This window comes from Saccopteryx leptura, chromosome 2, assembly GCF_036850995.1.
Source record: "Saccopteryx leptura isolate mSacLep1 chromosome 2, mSacLep1_pri_phased_curated, whole genome shotgun sequence".
Taxonomy (NCBI): domain Eukaryota; kingdom Metazoa; phylum Chordata; class Mammalia; order Chiroptera; family Emballonuridae; genus Saccopteryx; species Saccopteryx leptura.
This window is the reverse complement of record NC_089504.1, coordinates 96,844,802-96,864,944: the sequence shown is the minus strand read 5'-3', so window position 1 is coordinate 96,864,944 and position 20,143 is coordinate 96,844,802. Positions and strand designations below refer to the sequence as shown.

General features: G+C 43.3%; 1 protein-coding gene across 2 annotated transcripts in view; it reads left to right on the top strand.

The window, feature by feature from the left end:
- FAM120A (family with sequence similarity 120 member A) overlaps positions 1-20,143 on the top strand; it is a 134,019-nt gene that overhangs the window by 102,857 nt on the left and 11,019 nt on the right. For both annotated transcript variants that reach the window (XM_066368350.1, XM_066368351.1), the window contains exons 11-15: positions 2,355-2,604; positions 10,283-10,397; positions 15,435-15,644; positions 17,685-17,868; positions 18,409-18,546. In XM_066368350.1, the coding sequence (XP_066224447.1) occupies positions 2,355-2,604; positions 10,283-10,397; positions 15,435-15,644; positions 17,685-17,868; positions 18,409-18,546 (897 nt within the window). The remainder of the gene's footprint in view (positions 1-2,354; positions 2,605-10,282; positions 10,398-15,434; positions 15,645-17,684; positions 17,869-18,408; positions 18,547-20,143) is intronic.

Here is a 20,143-nt window from a genome sequence, read left to right as displayed (position 1 = left end):
AGAGGCTCATCTGTAGCCCCTGCGGGCCATGTAGGATCTGAGCACACAGCTCCATGCCAGGTGAATTTGGGTACCCTTGGGTCCTGCAGAGATTCAGCTGAACTAGTGTGGACAGCTCTGGAGCAGCTTCAGGGAAACCTCAAGTGGAATAGCCTCCACTCTGACCTCCAGTTACCTTTGAAGCAGGACCTGTAGGTCTGCCTCAAATATATAGAAGTCTAAGCATTCTGAACTTGAGAATAGAAATCCTCCACCAAAAATTTATTTCTAGAATGAAAACAAGTCATAAAAATATGATTGCTAAAAAAATTAGTGAAGAAAGGCAAGAACATAGCTGATTAAAGAAAAGGAAGTAAATAGATGAAGATAAAATAATAAGAAAACCTTGAGAAAACTCAGAGAGACTCCTGACACTATTATCTGTCTTTTTTAAGATTCAGGAAACTCATGCTTTGTGTGCGGATGTGTGTGTTTTGGGGGAGGAGTGAGAGAACCTATATTAACTAGTTCTACAACCAAAGATAAAATCGAATTACTTCCTTGAAAAAAATCTTTGCCATCAAAATGAAGGTGTTACTGAGAAAAAAAAAATAGGTTTATGCATCCTTACTTTTTTTGGCATGAAAATGATCTTTGTGGAGTAATCTAATAGAAAAAACAGCAACTGGTTCCTTAATGGCTTATTTGTAGGGCCACACTCTGGAGTTCTGCAAGATTGGGGGTGGGGCTAGATTGTGAGTCCAAGGACAGGATCTGCTGAATGATGGGGGCCTAATGGGTTTGTGTCTGGCACCTAAAAATAGTGACGAACACAAAGCTGCATGCACTTTAATATACATGTGTATCTGTTTTGATTTGATGGACTTGAAGCATTTACGTGTTTTAAATTTTCTTTTAACATTTAAACACCAAGATATTAAAATATAAATGAAAGGGATTTTTCCAGTTACAAAGAGGTAATTCTTTTCTAAGAAGAAGACTGTTTGGACCCATCTTGCACCCTGGTTAGTCAGCTCCTGAGCGGTTAAGTCCCTGTGAGAGGGTGGCCCACATTTCTCTGCAGCCTACTCTTGCCTGGCTCCCTGGGACGAGAGTTCTCAGCTTGCTTTCCTGTTGCTCACACACTGTGTGTATCCAGCTGCCCTGCTCCTGGCATCTTCCTGACCTCTGAAGAGATTATTTCTTGCCTTACTTTGTTTAGACTTGGGATGTAGCGATAGATGACCCAGTTGATCATTTATCAGGACTTGGGGACTTTGGTCTCTCAGCTGCCACAGGCATTACTTTAGGGAAAGGGAGCCCCAGTGGGGTACTGGAAAGAGGTGAGGTATGGAAGATCTCATCAGGTAGAATCCCAGCGCCATCGTGGCTTCATGGAGGCCACTGGCAGCTCCCTGGGCTCTGCTTTAGTTCTGATATTTGTTCCTTATGAAATGCACACCAAGATCTTTCCATTGGATTGTTAAGTCAGTTCAGTTGGTATGAACTACACACTTTTCTGCAGTTTGCTTTGCCTTCATTGTATCCCCCATCATAGTTTTCCTTTAATTTATTTGGAAATTATGTGGGGAAAATGTGCGTACGTGTGTGTTTTAAAAATTAACGACACTAACAGTGTTGTAAAAACCACTGGATTAAAGTCTTTGTTTTGTGTTATGTCGACTTAGAACTTCCTATATTTTTTGAGGTTGAAATGGGTAATTTCAAACTTTGTCTTCAGTCTTGCTGGATAGAATTACTATATGCTGGCGTCACCTGGGATTTCTTAACATGAACTGTTGCTTCTGCTTGCAGCCATATTGGGCTTTTGGGGTCCAGCTACGTGGTAGTTTTCCCTTTATTTTGATCCTTAAAATAAAGTTTGGCATTTTGGTAAAGTAAGAGGTCCTTAATCAAAGTGGCTACCAAATGCAAATTCTGCCAAATGCAAATTCTTTCTCAAATCTAATTAGTAGAAGTATTTATGTAGAATGATTACCTATTTAAATTGGGTTTTCCGTGAATTTCCATGATAATCACATACTTCTGTGAATTATACCAGTTGTTATTACTAAAACTATTAATGAATTTTTCTATTAAAACATTTTCTCTAACATCCTTGATTTATAGCTATTAATTATATGGGGAATCAAGTCATGACTTGATTGAAAAGAAATTTATTGGTGGTCTGATTGAAAATACAAATGCATGATTAAAGTGCATTGAGTAAGAGAGCAAATGTCTTAGATGTGAGGACTGATGGCCAGTGAGAGGTGACATCTTCAGGCTGTAATTACCAGAACAGTTTGTTTTTGTTAGGCTCACAGGAGCTCAGATGGGGCATAAATGGTTCTCTTCTGATTTTCTTCCTGTAGTTTCACCAGTGATCATTAAGGAGTGGGCAGCTTACAAAGGGAAATCTCCGCAAACCCCGGAACTGGTGGAAGCTCTTGCCTTCAGGGAGTGGACCTGCCCCAACCTGAAGAGGCTCTGGCTGGGGAAGGCAGTGGAGGACAAGAACCGCAGGATGAGGGCTTTCCTGGCCTGCATGAGGTCAGACACCCCCGCCATGCTAAACCCAGCCAGTGTGCCCACTCATCTCACGGTGCTGTGCTGTGTCCTAAGGTAGGTGCCTGTCCTCCATTGGGCGCTTGTACAAGTGTCTCTCCGAGCTGTGCGTATGAAGTACCAGGAGAGGGGGAGAGGAGTGTTACTCTACATGGACTGTTGAAATTTGTCCGTGTCCCATATTTACATATATTACAGAAATATAGGCCATGTGAATGCAGTATTGATTTGATGTTATAGATAGTATGTTTATAGAATAGGTGTATTTGGTGAACACGCATTTTATGTAAACATAATGATTTTAAACAGGTTTTTTTTTTTTTTTTTTTTTTTTTTCATTTTTCTGAAGCTGGAAACGGGGAGAGACAGTCAGACAGACTCCCGCATGCGCCCGACCGGGATCCACCCGGCACGCCCACCATGGGGCGACGCTCTGCCCACCAGGGGGCGATGCTCTGCCCATCCTGGGCGTCGCCATATTGCGACCAGAGCCACTCTAGCGCCTGGGGCAGAGGCCACAGAGCCATCCCCAGCGCCCGGGCCATCTTTGGTCCAATGGAGCCTTGGCTGCGGGAGGGGAAGAGAGAGACAGAGAGGAAAGTGCGGCGGAGGGGTGGAGAAGCAAATGGGCGCTTCTCCTGTGTGCCCTGGCCAGGAATCGAACCCGGGTCCTCCGCACGCTAGGCCGACGCTCTACCGCTGAGCCAACCGGCCAGGGCTAAACAGTATATTTTTTAAAGATAAAAGTGATGTGGTTACCAGGGGGAGGAGAGTAAAGAAGGACAAATACACTGTGACAGAAAAATGACTTAACTTCGGTTGATGGGCACATAACACAGTCAACAGTTCAAACGCTATAGAAATGTTTACCTGTACCTATCTATGTACTCTTACTGATCAATGTGACCTCATTAAATTTAATTTTCTAATTAAAAAAAAGATTCTGAAGGCTATCAGGGAGTACATATTACTTAATATTGGGGATTGTTTGATAAAGGAAATGTGTCTTTTCTTCCCTCTCATTTGTTTAACTCTACGTAAGTCAGTACAGAGTTATGGTTGTCTGACTTAGTCCTAGTGTTCTAACGCCATGCATCCTTAGTTATTTGGTTGTTCAGATTGTTCCTGCTGGGGCCTTGAGGGCTCATTCAGTAAGTCCCTGCGTCCTCTGTCCCCCAGCACGTTCTTGCTCTCTTTGTTCCACATGAGATGCAGGCTTGTGTGGATCCTCCCTGCCCTGGAACCTGCCTCTGCCAGCTCTCCAGCTGAGAGAGCGATTGGAAGCCCAGATCTGGGAGCATTGTGTTTTTAGGCTGTCTCATTGATGGGTCTCCAGTGCCTGTGTAGAGACCCTGTTTGGCGTTAATTTGAGTTGGCATGCATTCCTCAATCAGGTTTATTAGTTTTTTGGGTGTTTTAACCAATTTCAAATTCAGGAAAAGTTACAAGTACAGTACAACAAGTTGTTTGTTCGTTTTTTAATGTAGATGCTTAAGTGTGATTTTTTCTAATAAAGACGCTTATCTATATGATCACTGTGTAGCCATTGAAATCAATCAACATCCGTATTTTATTTCTGTCTTCATTTCAGACTCCATTTCAGACCTTCTCTTTGTGAAATCCCATTGGTTTCTAGAGGGCAGCAGCCAGTAGAGCTGTGTGGTCATCCCTCTGCTCCTCATGGTCCCATCTAGGCTCTGCGTCGCACTCTGACCACTGGTGAAGGGGGGGTGTCTGCGGGACAGTGCCACCAGGTCCCACTATCCCCTTTGTACTTATGCGTATTTCATGGGAGGCATTTGAAACTGTTGAAACGTTCAGCGTGTTCATATCAGTGTGGACTCCTGGTTTCTGCCTTCTTCATTGGCTTCTACCCCACTGCTGCAGTCATTTCATTTGGTTTTTGGTTCTTGCCTGCTGGACTAGTAGGGGCCTTGACAGGCTGGTCTGCCACAGTGTTTTTGTGTTGTTGTTTTGTTTGTTTGTTTGTTTGTTTGTTTTTTGTGTGTGAGAGAGACAGACAGGAAGGGAGAGAGATGAGAAGCATCAATTTTTTTGTTGTGGCACCCCAGCTGTTCATGATTGCTCTCTCACATGTGCCCCGACTGGGGGGCTACAGCAGAGCAAGTGACCCCTTGCTCAAGCCAGTAACTTTTGGGCTCAAGCCAGTGACAATGGGGTCATGTCTATAATCCCACACTCAAGCCAGTGACCCTGCGCTCAAGCTGGTGAGACCATGCTCAAGCCAGTGTCCTCGGGGCCTCGAACCTGGGTCCTCTGCTTCCCAGTCCAACTCTCCATCCACTGTGCCACCACCTGGTCAGGTTCCACAGTGTCTTTGTTATTCTGTGGGTACTTCTTGGCTTCTCTGCAGAGGTGTTCTGGCCTCAGCTAGATGCCCCATTCTCTCCACTGCTGTGTTTCCTGGTGATGGGGACAGTGCTGGACATCAGGCCCTTCTGGTGTGGTTTACAGGAACACATATGGCCACAGGCTTGAGGTCTTCTGTCTCTGTTCCCTCCAGTCTACCCACTTAAGTTTCTCCAACCCTGACAGACAGTAAAAACTGAGGCCCAGCAGCCTTCTAAGCCCTAAATGTGTTCCGTCCCCCTGGGCTGGCCCAGGCCTCTGGCCGCCAGTGGGTCTCCCCTGCTTGACTGAGGACAAGGAACAGAGCTTTAGTCATGTGTTCATTTTCTGAAGTTTCTTAAATTCAGACTTTAAGGATAATAACTTATTTAGAAGAAGCCTTTCCTTAATAAAATTGAGGATGACTAAAAGATGTTGTTTTCTTATCTTTATCTCCACTGAGAATTAGCTGGTGAGAAAGACTTGTTCTTTATTTGGTTTTTGAATCTTCTGGTTCCTCTGATGGAAAATTCATTTATGGACCTGTTTTTTGAATAAAAATGTTTAAGCAAAAATTTAATATTAGGAGAATGCTATAAAATAAAATTAGCAATAATGAATTTGTTTACTTTTTATTTCTTGCTTCCAAGTTTAAAATGATGTGTGGCCATTGATCTAGTAGGGCACTGACCGTCCACCATACCTGACCTGATGAACCCACTGGACTGGACTCTGGGCTGCCTCTTGGACAGAAGTGGCTGGGCAGGAGTGTGGGACGTGTGCTGCTGTTGGGATGCGGTGCTCACGTTGGCTCATGCCCCCGGCGTAGTGACGCCTTCGTGTCTTATCTGTGTTAGGTGCAGCTACGTGGGTCACCGGATGTTTGGGCCCATTCTCCTTTTTATCTATCTTCGTTCTTATGCCATTTAACCCCATAAAAGGCCTTCATAAAGTCTTCCTAGATTTCAGGATTGTCTTGATCCCTGTTTTTAAGACAGTAGTGTTTATTGTTTTTTGTGTGTTTGTGGTCACTTATTTTAAAAAGTACTTATTTTAGACCTTGAAAAGATTGATTACTGTAAGTAATAATGTTGGGTCTGAACGAAACTCTTCCTCTGTTCATTTGGTGGCATTGGAAGCTACAGTGATTGCAGTGCAGGCCCCAGCACCCCAGCAGAAGCTGGATAGTGTGCTGGGTGTGAGGAAACAGTCATGTGCAGAGCGGGTGCCTGGGAGCAGGGCTTTCTTACTTGGAAAGACTGTTTCAGATCCTGAGGAGGAGAAGTGTGTTGAGGTGATGGGGTTGGAGAGAGATGGAGGGTATGTCTCTCAGGACAAGTCCCAGGGACTTGGGGCTAGGATACTGTAAGTGGTTTGGTCCACTTCTACTAAGAGAATCTGTTCCACCATCTGCATTTGGGTCCCCAAGATAGCAGGTGAAGGAGGGCATCCTGCACGGCCTCTGTTTGGTGTTTGGTCATGGGTGTGAGCTGCAGAGAACATGGGGATGGGCTGAGTCTACGGTAGGTCGAAAGTCCTGGAGTGAAGTGCAGGGCTGGGGCTGGATGAAGACAAGTAACCGGGTTGGTAACAGGATGACTAACGAGCCCCTTGAAGACGGGCTGTGGGCTGAGGCGTAGCCCAGCGGTTGTTTTCTGGAGAAACTGCGGCTGTGTAATAGGAGAGGACTGCCTCCATCAGCCTGAGGCTGGCATGGGGCGGGGTGCTATGGACAGAAGGAAGCCCCTGAGCAAGGTGAGGCCCTGTGGCATGACCCTTGGCCTTGGTGGCTGGGGTGGGACAAAGGCCAGTGGTCCCAGTGCCAAGCACAAAGACTTCTTTTCTTTCTTTGATATATATCTACATCTATATATATATTAAAAAAATATATATATATAGATGAAGATATATATATATATATTTGCATATTTTCAAACTGGAAGAAATTGTGAGAGTAATACAAAGAGCTCATGGCTGTTCTTCACTAGGTTCCCCACATCAGTGTTTTCCTGCAGCTGCTTGTCCACCTTTCTGTGTATGATGTGTTTGTCCTTTAGTCCCTTGAATGTAAGTTGTGGGTACGATGCCTCTTTACCCAAAGCTCTTCAGTTTGTTTCCTAAGAAGCAAGGACGTAATCAAAATCAGAAAAATAATACTGATCCATCTCACATACAGATCTTACTCAGATTTGCCATTTGTACCAATAACCTTCTTTATTAGAAACGGAATCTTGTCTCATGCTTGGTTCAGTTGCCATGTCTCCTCCAATCTCAACTGCTCGTCTCCTTCGGGGTGATGCAGAGATGTTTCTGAAGGATGGGCCTGGTTTCCTGCACACTCAGGTTCTGCAGGCAGTCATCTCACACAGTCTTCTTAGACGCTGTGAACAAATGAAAAGTGTTGACACACAGGTTTGTTGACCTCTGAAGAGATTGCTTCTCAGTCTGGGTTTGTATATGTTCCTTTAGGTTGAGATCCGTTTCTGCGTCTGGAGTGGGCACACCCAGCATGGGGAGGCGGTCTCCCTGGTGCTTTCACTAGTGCTGTCAGCACTGATATGGTACCGGTGTTTAAGTGTGATGTTAGGACAGCAGTTGGGAGAATGGGAGAAGGACAGCAAGCAAATCCCTAGAATCCTTATAGCAGAAACCAGGAGGGGCCCATGTCAGAGCCAAGGTTCAGCACAAGGGTGAAGCGATGTTCAGAACAGAACAGAGGCAGCATTTCCTGAGTGCATTCAGAAAAAGTAGATGAGGTCCTTGCTCAGGATATCTCACGTTCCCCCTAGGGGCGGCCTGGGTCACCTCTTGAAGAACCTGAATCAATAAAGGGATAGAGGGCTTGAGCCTCAAACAGGACTCGAACCAGAGAGTCTGTTCCAGTATGTGAGGGGCATGGCCAGGGTCCAGATCTGCTTCTGTTCAGTGCCCACACTTCTAAAGGGCAGTGAGAAGAGAGTGAGAAGGGGGAACTGCAGGCACCCTCACACCTCTATAGGAGGAAACTTGTAGCCCCAGGAGAAGGCACGGAAAAGAATGTCTAGAGAAAACTGAATGATGGAAAAGGGCTGAGAGCACTGTTTGGGGCATAGGTAGGAGGAGTGTTAACATGTGAGATGACTGAGGGGAGCATGGTCGTTCCCACTGGGGGTGCCGTTTGTGCTGTTATGTACCTGCATATCTTTATGGACATTGCATTCCCCTTCTGCTTCCAGAAAGGCTCTCCCAGGACTTAAAGTGAAAAAGAAATAAACTTTGTTAAAATGTATAGGAAGCCAAATGGAGGAAATAGCAGGTATCATAACCAAAAAGATTATTTGTTACTGTGGCTAAACTGAGTGCTGGGAGTCTTTGCTGCCAGAAACACCAGGAAAGATGAGAAAACCAACCTGCCCCAAGACAGTTTTTTTCTGATACATAATTTTCAAAGTTATATCTGGCCAGGGTCTAGGGAATGGGGGGAGTCCATGTTTCATGCATTTGCAGGTGGGAGTTGTGGGGATGGGTGGTGGTGGGGGTGGCTGCATGGACTGAGGGAGTGGGGGGAGTCCATGTTTCATACGTTTGCAGGTGGGAGTTGTGGGGATGGGTGGGGGGTGGCTGCATGGGCTGAGGGAGTGGGGGGAGTCCATGTTTCATACATTTGCAGGTGAGAGCCGTGGGGATGGGTGGGGGGGGTGGCTACACAGACTGATGGTGCCTCATGTCATTGCACTATCCATTTAGAAATAGTTCAAATGGTCATTTTTATGTTGTGTATTTTATCATAATTATCAAAAGAATAAAAATAAAAGGGATGTATGACAAGGATACTTAAGCAAAAACATTGTGTAATGAGCAGTCTTTTCCTCAATAGTTTTTTTCAGTCTTTCTCCAGATTTGCTGTTTCTTGCATCAAACCTTGATTAAAACTCAGTAAGACCATTCATTGTACTTAAGATTTGTGACAATTGCAAAGGTTGTTTATTTTGTCATTGCAGATATTGACAGTTGAATGAAATAAAACTTTTACATCATTTTAACTATATCTGATCGGATCTGAATACCAAAGAGAGAGAGAGAGAGATTAAACATGTACTATTAATTTACCTTGAAATTCATTTCCTTCCTACTAAAACTACATAATTTTACCACGAAGTATATACAAGCTCTGTGCTTGCATTTCCCCGTCTCACAAATGAGGACAGTGGTGTTTACCCCTCAGAGTTTCTGTGATCACATGAGGAGTCGGTGCATATACATCTTCAAGCACTGTTGAGATTTTTATTGAAAATACTTCTCTTAATCAGCTGAATGGCACTCCTTCTTCGCCTATTTATGTACCTGTGGATGAATATTAATTAGTACAAAAAAGAAATAGAGCTTTGTACCAACTCTGATTCTCATTTTTGTTGAGTTAGATTTTAAGTCCTGAGAAACTTTCCTCAGCAGACGGGAATGGAGAGCTTTGTGAGGAGTGTCATGCCAGAGATGACCTACGAATCTATCACCAGAAGTTATTTTTAGTGATCAGCTGGCAGCTTGATTAGGTCACCCTTTAACTCTGCTGTATGCAGGAAACTATGAACTGTTGGACTTGAACAGGACCTAGGACCAAGTTCTTAGTGCTAAGGCTCTTATGCTCTCACCCCAACATTGTCTGTGGTTGTGCCTTTGCTTAGTGCCCTGGGTTGTCACCAGGACCATGCACTCAGCAAGGTAAATAGGGAACAAGAATTGGTGGGAGAAAGGTAGCATGAAAACGTGGTGGTTCTCTGGTAGACAGTACATAAAATGAAGATTGTTGATTTAGAAATTGATTTCTTGTCAGCTGCTCACATCAGGGTAAGCCAGTAAGCCAGTGGACCCGGGGACTGTAGACACTCATTCTGAAGACTGCAGTTTTAATTCGTGTCCTGGGTTCTCTTTGTCCTGTGTCCCTGTACATCCACCTACCACTGCCAGAGCCCTTGGGGCAGACGGTTCACACGATACTCACTCTTTAGCAGGGATTAATTTTTCCTATTTGGACCTAGGGTCTGCTCCTGGGAGTCCTGTCTTGAATTAAAATAGGTAAATCATATAAATTTTGTACATATAATGTGTTTTCAGGATTTAAATACTTCATAAGAGTGAAGTTGTATCAAAATTCAGCAACCAGCTGGTTTGTAGTATGTATAAATTTAGTGTATTTTTAATTACTCTATAAAATGCTGATTGGCTCAGGTGATGATTAGGATTTTTTAGTTAGCATCATCTAGTGAAAATAGAAAAGCTGGGTAAGAAATCTATATAAGCCTCCTTAGTTTGTGTCATCAAAGTCTCTTCAGAACCTAAACAGGTTATGCATGTGGCTGGTGACCACCGCCTCCTAATTCCATGCCCTCTCTGCCTGTCCATCCTGCAGGTATATGGTGCAATGGCCTGGAGCCCGGATTCTTCGTCGTCAGGAGCTGGATGCCTTCCTGGCTCAGGCGCTGTCCCCCAAACTCTATGAGCCTGATCAGCTGCAGGAGCTCAAGGTAACTGGCACCTCCTTCCTTGTCCCGGAACCTTGCTCTGGTGCTCAAGGGACAGCTCACCTCACCTGGCAGCTGCTCAGGACCAGACTAGTAATGCCGAGGATGAGGACTTGAGAGCCTTCAGGGCAAAGGGAATCCCCTTCCTGGTTATTGAAAAGGTCAAGTCTACTTTTGTTCGATAAAAACTTTTTCTTGTTTACCAGTGGGTGTTTGTTCTTGTTTTTCACATTAGGAAATAAACTTATCTTTTGTTGCAGGTGGGATCCCCAAACCCTGGGAGGGCTTGGTCCTAAGAATTTCCTAACATCTGGCCAGGATCTTTTTCTTATTTCGTTCTGTTGTTCTAATTACAGCATTCGTTTTCTCTAAAAAATAGTCTTTTTCTCCTAGTATTGTAAATCCCTTTTAAAAAAACCACTTGAAGAACAATGTTAGACCATCATTCCTGTGCCCTTTAGTCAGCATTTAACATCGTATTTCTTTTAATTTTCCCTTCTAGTAATTCCTTTTATTCTTTGTTTTGACAATATTAATTTTCTCTGTGTTGTCACCCGATTTTTCAGTGTGCTTATCTTTTCAGTGCACTTTTATTAGTTGCTGTGTTCGCATGGCTGTACTTGCTTTCTAATTTCTACACTAAATTTTAGAAAGTTCAAGACTTTTCAGACTTAGCTAAATTAGTGAATGCCTTTTTCTTTTTAATGCGTAGGGTTTTGGTTTTTTCTTTGCCGTTGGTTGGTTATTTATTTATTTATTTATTGCACAGAATTTAATTTGTTATGAAGTAATAATCTCTTTTGACAAAATCGCCTTCACTTTTAGATCTTTTTGCTGTTCTTTACGAAGGCGTTCTTTCCCGACAGAGGATTTGTAGGCTCACTGTATAGATTTTTAGTATTCTGCAGTTTGGGCTCAGTAAATTTCTCGTTTCCCCTAAACTATTGAATTAAATTTAGTAATTTGGTGTTGAGTGACCCTAGACTGTGGGGAGCCCATGTCATTTGTGGTCACCTTAGGCTTCTGATGACTTTGAAAGAAGCTAATTAAATAAGACAAAAAAAAAATACCGTAGGAGAATCTACCTCAAATTGTATTCTTTACTTTGTAGATTAAGCTTTTCTGTTTGTTAGACAGAAAGTATTATTTTTAATGATTTTGAATTTAAGTTTTTATTCTAGAATATTTGGCCGGGTGTCCCCTGAGAGGCTGGTATTAAGCAAAGGCTCTACCTCCCGTGTCCTAGAGTGTGGTGCCGTCGCCACTGTCTTCATCACCAGACTGTGCTCAGGGGTGTTGTGATACTTTTACTAGAGTGTGGTGCCATCCCTCTACCTCTACTTCCTGTTTCTCTTATTTAGATTATTACATCAGTATTGACATCCCAGTTCTGAAAATCAGACCGCCAGGTATCAGGTATGCCCACCAAGCCTTATTCACCATCAAGTTGCTTTTACTCCAAGTTCATCTTTTCTCCCATATCCTTTTCATTTTTGGATCAACACATAGGATATAATAGCTTTTGAAAGACAGTCACACTCTAAGCTTTCATTTTGGTTCTTTTAAAGTCTTAGTGCTTTCATGGTTTTCTCCTGATTCTTCATCTAAAGCTAGGCATTGCTAGAGCTGTGTTAGAAAGCGCAGGTGCTTCAGGCCCACCCCGTCCCTTTGACTCTTCTGGTCTGGAAGTCTGTGTTCCCTTCACCAAGGGCAGCCCGCAAGCTGGTGCCCTGTTCATGAGCAGCGTAGATTCTAAGAACCAGAAGAAAAAAGTAACAACTTTTCTTGGGGGAGGGAGAGGTAGTTGGTGTTTTAAGATTGAACATCCTCTCAGCTATCAGATTGAGAACTGATAGGAATAATTATTGTTAAAGTGCTATAAAATTCCTATGTAGAGCTGAGGGAGGGTCCCAAAATTCATTAATAGAAAAGTAAATTTTAAAATTGTTTTTTCATTTAACCATGAAAAGTTGTTTTGATATATCAAAATTGATGATGCTTTCATATAAAAAAAACCCCATTTCACTGTGTAGGATATAGTCAACTCTTGATATTTGGTGGTGTTTTAGGGGCCGTTACCCGGTTTGTGGATTGCCCAGACCCTGTTTTTCTTCTCCCACTTCTTTCTCTGTGCTTTGGGAATAAAGAGGAAAAGAGAAAGAAAAGACCTAATTTTGATAGTTTGGCCTCTGGTTGGCTTTTCTGGTGGGAATTTGATGGGGAGATATAAGAGTTTCATCTGATCTGTGCTCTGTCCACCTGCTGCAACCATAAACAATTGAATATTCTGCATGGGTCATTAAGAGATATGGGGCGTGACTGATACCCTCCCTTTTCTCTGGTGTTTTGGGTGCTTCTAGGTCACCAGGGTGAGCATGGTCACTAGGGATGGGATAGCACGGCCGCTGTGTGTGCAGGGGGGCGGGTGGAGGAGGAGAGGGCCCTTTGTTCAGTGTGTTTTGTCACGTCTCTGTCTCCTTACTCTTGACATCTCTGTGATTGTCTTACATTCTTCTAACAGTTCCACATGCCAAGTACAGAATATAAAGATGGAAATGAAGGGCTGTAACAACAGTGCTGGGGGCTGCAGCATGTCTGTGGCACCTGTAGGATTTACTGTGCATGCAAATGAACAAGACAGGTCACAGTAAGAGAATGCTGCCCAGTAAATAGAAGTCATACAAAGTCACTGCACTGGAATTTGGTTCTTGAGCTAATTGGGCAGAGGTGAAATTCCATATTTGCATTTCCTATAAAGTTAGAAAATTTTGTTGACATTTCTCTAGTTAAGGAACTTCGGATAATGTTGAATATCTTATTCTACTTGGTATAAGAGAATGAGGTTGGAGTGTAAATATTTTGGCCGTTTCTGTGGTCAAGGGTTTAGATTCTGGTGCTACCAGTTACCAGTATCGTAACCTTGAACTCTCTCTGACTCAGTTTCTTATCTATTAAATGGAGTGCTAAGAACAGTACTGTATTATCACACAGTTGTTGAGATGTCAATGAGACAAGACCTATAAAAATACTTAGACTAGGGTCTGATACATATTTATTTATTATGTTTCCCATAAATATTAGACATTATTCTTTGTATAATTAACATTTAGGGACAGAAATATTAACTGCTGTGTTATATAAAATTGTCATATTAGGCAATATCTACACAGCAGTTGAGATTTTTATTCCCATTATTTAGACAATTTAAGAATTTTTCTCTGTTAAATCAATGGTAGTTGTCATTACTGAAACTAAGTGACCTGAAAATTATTTTTTAAACCCATAAAAACAGTTTCTCAACGAATGGTGAGGCTATTTAAAATAAGTAGCGTGTGAGTAGATAGCCTGGGCTTCTCCGTTCCTCTCATCAACTCACAGGAGACCACTCTTTGTAACCAGGGTGCTGTGTGCTCCATGCACGGCTCTGCTTTCTTAACCTTGGTACTCACACAGCCATCTTCCCAGAGTGGTTTTGAGCTTTATTAGTCAAATTAAGGTTTGTTGTCAGTATGACCAACATCACAAGTTACTTAAGAAATGAGAGCAGCATGCTGCTTCCACAGAAGGCTGCTGCTGGCACCTGTCGCAGCTTTGGGTAGCGAGCACATGCCTTCAGAGCAGCACCGGCACCATCATGGTCTCTCCCTTGGTCCTGACCTGGCTGGAGGCATGTCTAGCAGTGATAGAGCAGCTAGAGGCCAGGCTGCAGTGCCACATTCCCACAGTGTCCACTTTCAGGGAGAAGACACCCTCTTCCTGCCTTCAGACTCTCAGCCAGTTTCCTTCTGTCTGTCTCTCTTTCTCCACTTTCTGCTCATAAATATAAAGATGCATCTAATTCCATCACCCTAACCCACCTTCCTTCAACTGAACATGTTCAGTTCCCCTTTCCAATGTTGCATGGGAGAAGCAGGAGCAGCAAGGTGCGCCAGCGGGGTGGACAGACTTCTCCAGGTCTAGGAAGTGTGGAATTGCATTGACAATGTTAAAAAAAAGAAAGTTGGAAAACACCGTGTTAGCTGATAATGGGACTGACAGCACAAAATAGCAGATAATAAACTCATCAATATTTGGCATAAGAATGACCTTTTATTCTCTTTAATGAAAAGCCATTTTACCTACAATTAGGTATTGCTTAGGTTGATTCCCATAACGATAACATTCTTTGAGACCCCATCACTTTAGAAAAAAAGATGCCAGGTGGGAAGACAGAAACCAGGACAGCTAAAATTCAGTCCCGGATAATCCACAAACTAGGTCCTTGGCAGACAGATATTCAAGAGTTGACTGTATTTGTCAGTGTTTCTCGCCCTGTGCATCAGATGCTAGGAGAGAGAGCTGTGTGCTCAGGGGGCTCCCAGCACTAATGGCCGAGTGAGAGGGCTGAGGAGACAGTCTCTAGACTCTGATAGTCTGCATGGTTCAGATACAATGTTTTTATTGTTGTGTTCTTTCATTTATAAGCTATCCATTTCTCCTAAAACATTTTGACAGTCTCATTAATAAGTTGCTATCTAAAACATTAACATATAAATAATGTAAACAAAGTACAAGTTTTATGATGAAATACCAAGTAATTTTTTAGTGTAACTATTTGAAAAATGCATAATCTTATTAGAATGTTCCTTTTTACAATCTTTCTGTTAATATGCTACCAGTGTATAGAATCTGTAGTGTAAAATTTCATTAATGAATCGTGGGCTTCTTAACTGCTAAGGAGACTATTAATAATTCGTTACTTTACCATGTGTCAGCCTTACATATAGTATTACTTTATACTTGTATAATGCTTCACAAATTCCAAACAAATATTTCAGTATGTTTATAAAACATTCTTTTAAATTTAAATTTGTTAAATAACATAAAAGGTCTTTGTGTTGAACAGGTCAGTGCTAGGTCATTGTATGGTGTTGATTAACAGGTCTGCTTAGGGTGTCTGGTTGGGGTGTCCTGGTTAACCATGAGAGTTGTAGTCAGACATTGTGAGAACTTGGTAATGCATACTCTTACTCCATAGAAGTCACTCTTTTCCATTTAAAGATTGAGAACCTCGACCCTCGAGGCATTCAGCTATCAGCTCTCTTCATGAGTGGCGTGGACATGGCCCTGTTTGCAAACGACGCTTGTGGCCAGCCCGTGCCCTGGGAACACTGCTGTCCTTGGATGTATTTTGATGGGAAGCTCTTCCAGTCCAAGCTACTCAAAGCAAGCCGGGAAAAGACCCCACTCATCGACCTCTGTGATGGTCAGGTTAGTTTCAGGAACACTGTCTGGTGGAGACAGGGAGGAGAGGCTGGCCGCTTTTAACCAGGGGGAAGTATCGCTCACTGGCTAACTGGTTATCTTTCATACCAAGTTTATAATGACCCCATGGGACAGGATTCAGTCTTAGATTGGGCCCAGTCCCATGTGTAAGTCAGTGTCAGTTCATTGCCCACTTGAGCTGAGCTCTGGCCACACAGTACACTCGATTCTCATTAATCACCATAATCATGTTCTATGAATCTGCCTTGGACATTGAATTAGCAGATATTGAATCTCGCTTCTTAGGGGAAATACAGGGTTAGGTTCCTGCATCCTCTGGTCATGACATCGTTGTCACCAGAGCAACACATAACCTTGTGTATGTGTATTTAAAGAGCTATTAATGAATATATATTGTTGATTTGCTCACACTGAACTCAGGGCCAGCATCAGTGTAATTCAGCCTGAACATACATTTTCTCCATAAGGCATCTCACAGCCTGGCACTGAGGAACACAGAAGGCACTCAGCACTGCAGTTGGGGCCATGTCAAACAGCAGAGTCATCCACAAAAATTTTAAAAAATGGCACTAAGTAGACAGTAAATAGGACACTTGTTTACAGTACAAAATGGGTTGGGAACCTTTTTGGCTGAGAGAGCCATGAACGCCATATATTTTAAAATGTGATTCCGTGAGAGCCGTACAATGACCCATGTACGTTAAGCATTATCCAGTAAAAATTTGGTGTTGTCCCTGAGGACAGCTGTGATTGGCTCCAGCCACCCGCAACCATGAACATGAGCGCAACCATGAACATGAGCGGTAGGAAATGAATGGATTGTAATACATGAGAATATTTTTTATATATATGTATTTTTTTTTAGAATGTTTTATATTTTTAACGTTATTTTTTTATTAAAGATTTGTCTGCGAGCCAGATGCAGCCATCAAAAGAGCCACATCTGGCTTGAGAGCCATAGGTTCCTGACCCCTGGTATAAAAGCTTCAACCTCAACTGGCACCTCAAAGTGTCTCCTGCTTTGTGCCAGTCTGCAAATGACCATGAGAAAAATACAGTATTGGTTTTGGGGTTACAAAAATATTTTAGCATGTAGGTGAATTCCACGGGTGTGGAGCTCATGAGTAGTGAGGATTGACTGCTTTTTTAAAATCCTGGTTTAAAAATAAAGTGCAATAGATTATCAGGTTATTTTGTCCCATTGCCTAAAAGAAGCTTAAATTGGCTTCAAGCCTTTAAATCTTAGACTACAAAACATGCAATCTCTAAGGACTGATTTATTACAGAGTAAACAGATTTACAGATTCTCTGGCTGAGGATTGGTTGTTCATAAGACACTCTGGTTGAATGTTTTGGATGTTAGATGGGCTTTTTTTCAGGCTGAGTTATAGCACTGCTGGCCCTGAGTGTGGTGGCATTTGACACACACAGGTTGTATTATCCACATTTGTGCAGGTTATGTTGTTTTTCATGAAATGACAGAGTAGTCACTTCATTCATGGGCAGCCTCACAGGTCAGTCCTGTCCTGAAGAGAGAGCTCCAGGGTCCCCTTAGAAAGAGTCTTCCACTCTGCCTAGTTATCTCTCTGTCAAGTGCCATGAATACCTGACCTAATACTAAATTGATAGGAAAGTGAATTTTAAAGATGTGAACTAGCATCATCTACCCTGGGGTGCATGAGTGGAAGGAAGAAAGACTAAGATTTGTCTTGACTCTGAGAACCAAATTCTCAGTTTCAGCCATAGTTTTTAGAATAAATGGATCCCACCTGAAGATATGCTCAGACAGTAGGAATTCATGTTTGTTTATGAGATTAAGAAGTGAGGTATCTTAAATTTTTTTTTGCATTTTTATTCGTTCAGTCATGTTTGCATTCTGCAAACAAGTGCTGCTAAGCGGACTTTGAGTTTTTATGGTTAAATAACTATACATGGCACAGCAACCTGTGTCATTTCTTTCCTGTTTGTTCCACTTCAACTGAAACCTTGTGAGTCACGTTTCACGTACTGGTGCTTGACTTGCAGGCTGAGCAAGCTGCCAAGGTAGAAAAGATGCGGCAGAGCATCCTGGAAGGGCTGAACTTCTCCCGGCAGAGCCTCCCGCTCCCCTTCCCGCCGCCCTCGGCGCTGCCTTTCTACCCTGCCTCTGTGTACCCGCGGCACTTCGGGCCCGTGCCCCCAGCGCAAGGCCGAGGGCGGGGCCTTGCAGGTGAGTGTGCCGCCCCCGCAGACAGGGCCTTCTGGTGTGGGGAGGCCAAGGCGCACAGATTGCAGGTCTTGGTGGGCCATATCTTGCCCTGTTGAGGCTTTGTAATGAACTGTCAGGCTTAGTTATGAGAGGAGCAGATGGATCCTAGAAGAGATTCTGGAAAAGGAAGGAAGGGAGCTCCAAAAGCTGTTGCAGAGACGAGATTTAAAATCAGTATCGCTGAAAACTGCTTACGCTTATGACTTAAGATTCTCTCTCATGTGACATCAGTGGAGCCCTACTCTACTGAAGCAGGCCACCTCCCAACCACTGACCGGGCCACATGATAGTGCCCAGTGGCAAGAGGCTTTCAGCATTGGTGGAGGTGCCATTTCAGTGTTCTGGTGTTGATAGGAGGGGCTTGGAGACCCATCCCTAACAGGCAACGGGTCAGAACAAAATCTGGAGGAAATGGGGTCACTCTGTTTGAAAGCCCACCAGGGTCTTCCCTGAGCCCATTCCTCATGTCTTCTTCCATCTCTTTTCACCTGGGTCCCATAGGAGTCTGTGGCTTTGGAGGCCCCTATGGGGAAACTGTAGCAACAGGCGCTTACCGTGCCTTCCGCATGGCGACGGCAGCAGGACACTGTGGAGCCTTCTCAGGCAGTGACGGCAGCAGGACTAGCAAGTCGCAGGGCGGTAATTATACCATGCCTTCTCCTAGAGCTTCTGCCCGCTGGCAGCTTCCCTGCTCCTCTGGCTTCTCTTCTGTCTTGATTCCAGTAGCACATCCTTTCCATGAGCCCCCTCCCTTGGCTCCCCCCTCCCCCGGCACTTGTTCCTGCTCCTCCCAGTCCCTGTCTGCCCCAGGTCTCTTCAGTTTGCTGTGGCCCAGCTCTGCTTTCCTTCTGGGCTGTCAGTGTCCATACTCAGCCTTTCTGTGCATCGGCCCCTAGCCATCACTTCCTGTGACAGGACCAGCTGCCCAGTCATCCCCAGTGGTGTGTCTCTCCTACCTTACTCACCAACAGCCCCTTCTTGGTAAAGAGGATTTATGTATGTGTAGAAGATTCTAAGGCCACAGTAGAATTTCTGACACAAAAACTTACCATAGTTCAAAATATTTTAAAAGAAACATCTGATATTAGATATATAAATCAGTTTATTTTAAATTCCATTGTTCCTCTTCTCGTTTCTGTTAGGCTTTCAAGGGAGAAAAAAGTCTTAACATTTAGTTTTGAAATAATTTCTTGTGATTTTGCTATAATTTGAAGTCTGTAACTTGTGGCTTTGTCACAAATCCTACATTTTGGGACTGCAGATTGAAGCCTGACCATCTGGTCATCAAGTCTGTATTTGTATTACAGGGTTATTCAAATACATTTTTTAAGTAACTTTGGGGATATGTAGGCCTTTCTCTCTTAAGTAAGAATGTTTTTCCAGCTCAGTTACTTGGGTGCTTAAGAGGCTTGTGAGAGAAATCTTGTGTAGCAGATGACTCTCAGATGAATGCAGCCCCTCTGTGGCTGCAGGAGTGTTGGTCCCTCCCCACTGGACTCGCATGCCCTTTTCCTGCCTCCCCTGGATTTTCCCAGCTCTTGGTGCTTTTACTTCCTGTTCCTATGTCATGTGGCACCCACACAGTGAGGTGTGCTCTCTGCTTCGTGACTGGCTTTAGCTTCTTGCAGCCCTGGCCTAGAAACTCATGCTGTCCTGCAGTTGGGATAAAATGTGGGGGTGGATTTCAGGGTGAAATGATGAGGAACCTGCTTCCTAACTTACCCCAAACTATGTCTGGGGCTCAGATCTGCACTGTCTAGTGTAGGACCCACTGGGGACATGCGGCTCTCAAGCACTTGAACTTGAGCTGTGTCCTAAACACTTTGACTTTAAAGACTTAATACTGGGGGGGGGGAGCAAAATGTCTCATCGGTAGTTTTTTATATTGAGTACATGTTGAAATAACATTATTTTGGATATATTGAGTTAAATAAAATAGATATTAATACTTATTTCATGTTTGTTTATTAGTAATGTGGCTCCTAGAAAAGGGAAGGCTGGTAATAGATGTTGTTGGACAGCAATTACAGTCCATTCCATCATCTAGGAAATAAGATGCTTGAGGTTCTGTTTTGTTTTTATTAGAAATTTTGCTAACAGATCGTTATGTGAGAATTTTCTTAAGTAAGTCAGAAAACCCTTAGAATACGCAGGCAACCTGAATCATAGAAGTTAGTGCATACAGTGGATTTGTGACCTAGCGTAAGGGAATTCTTATATAACAACACAATGAGAA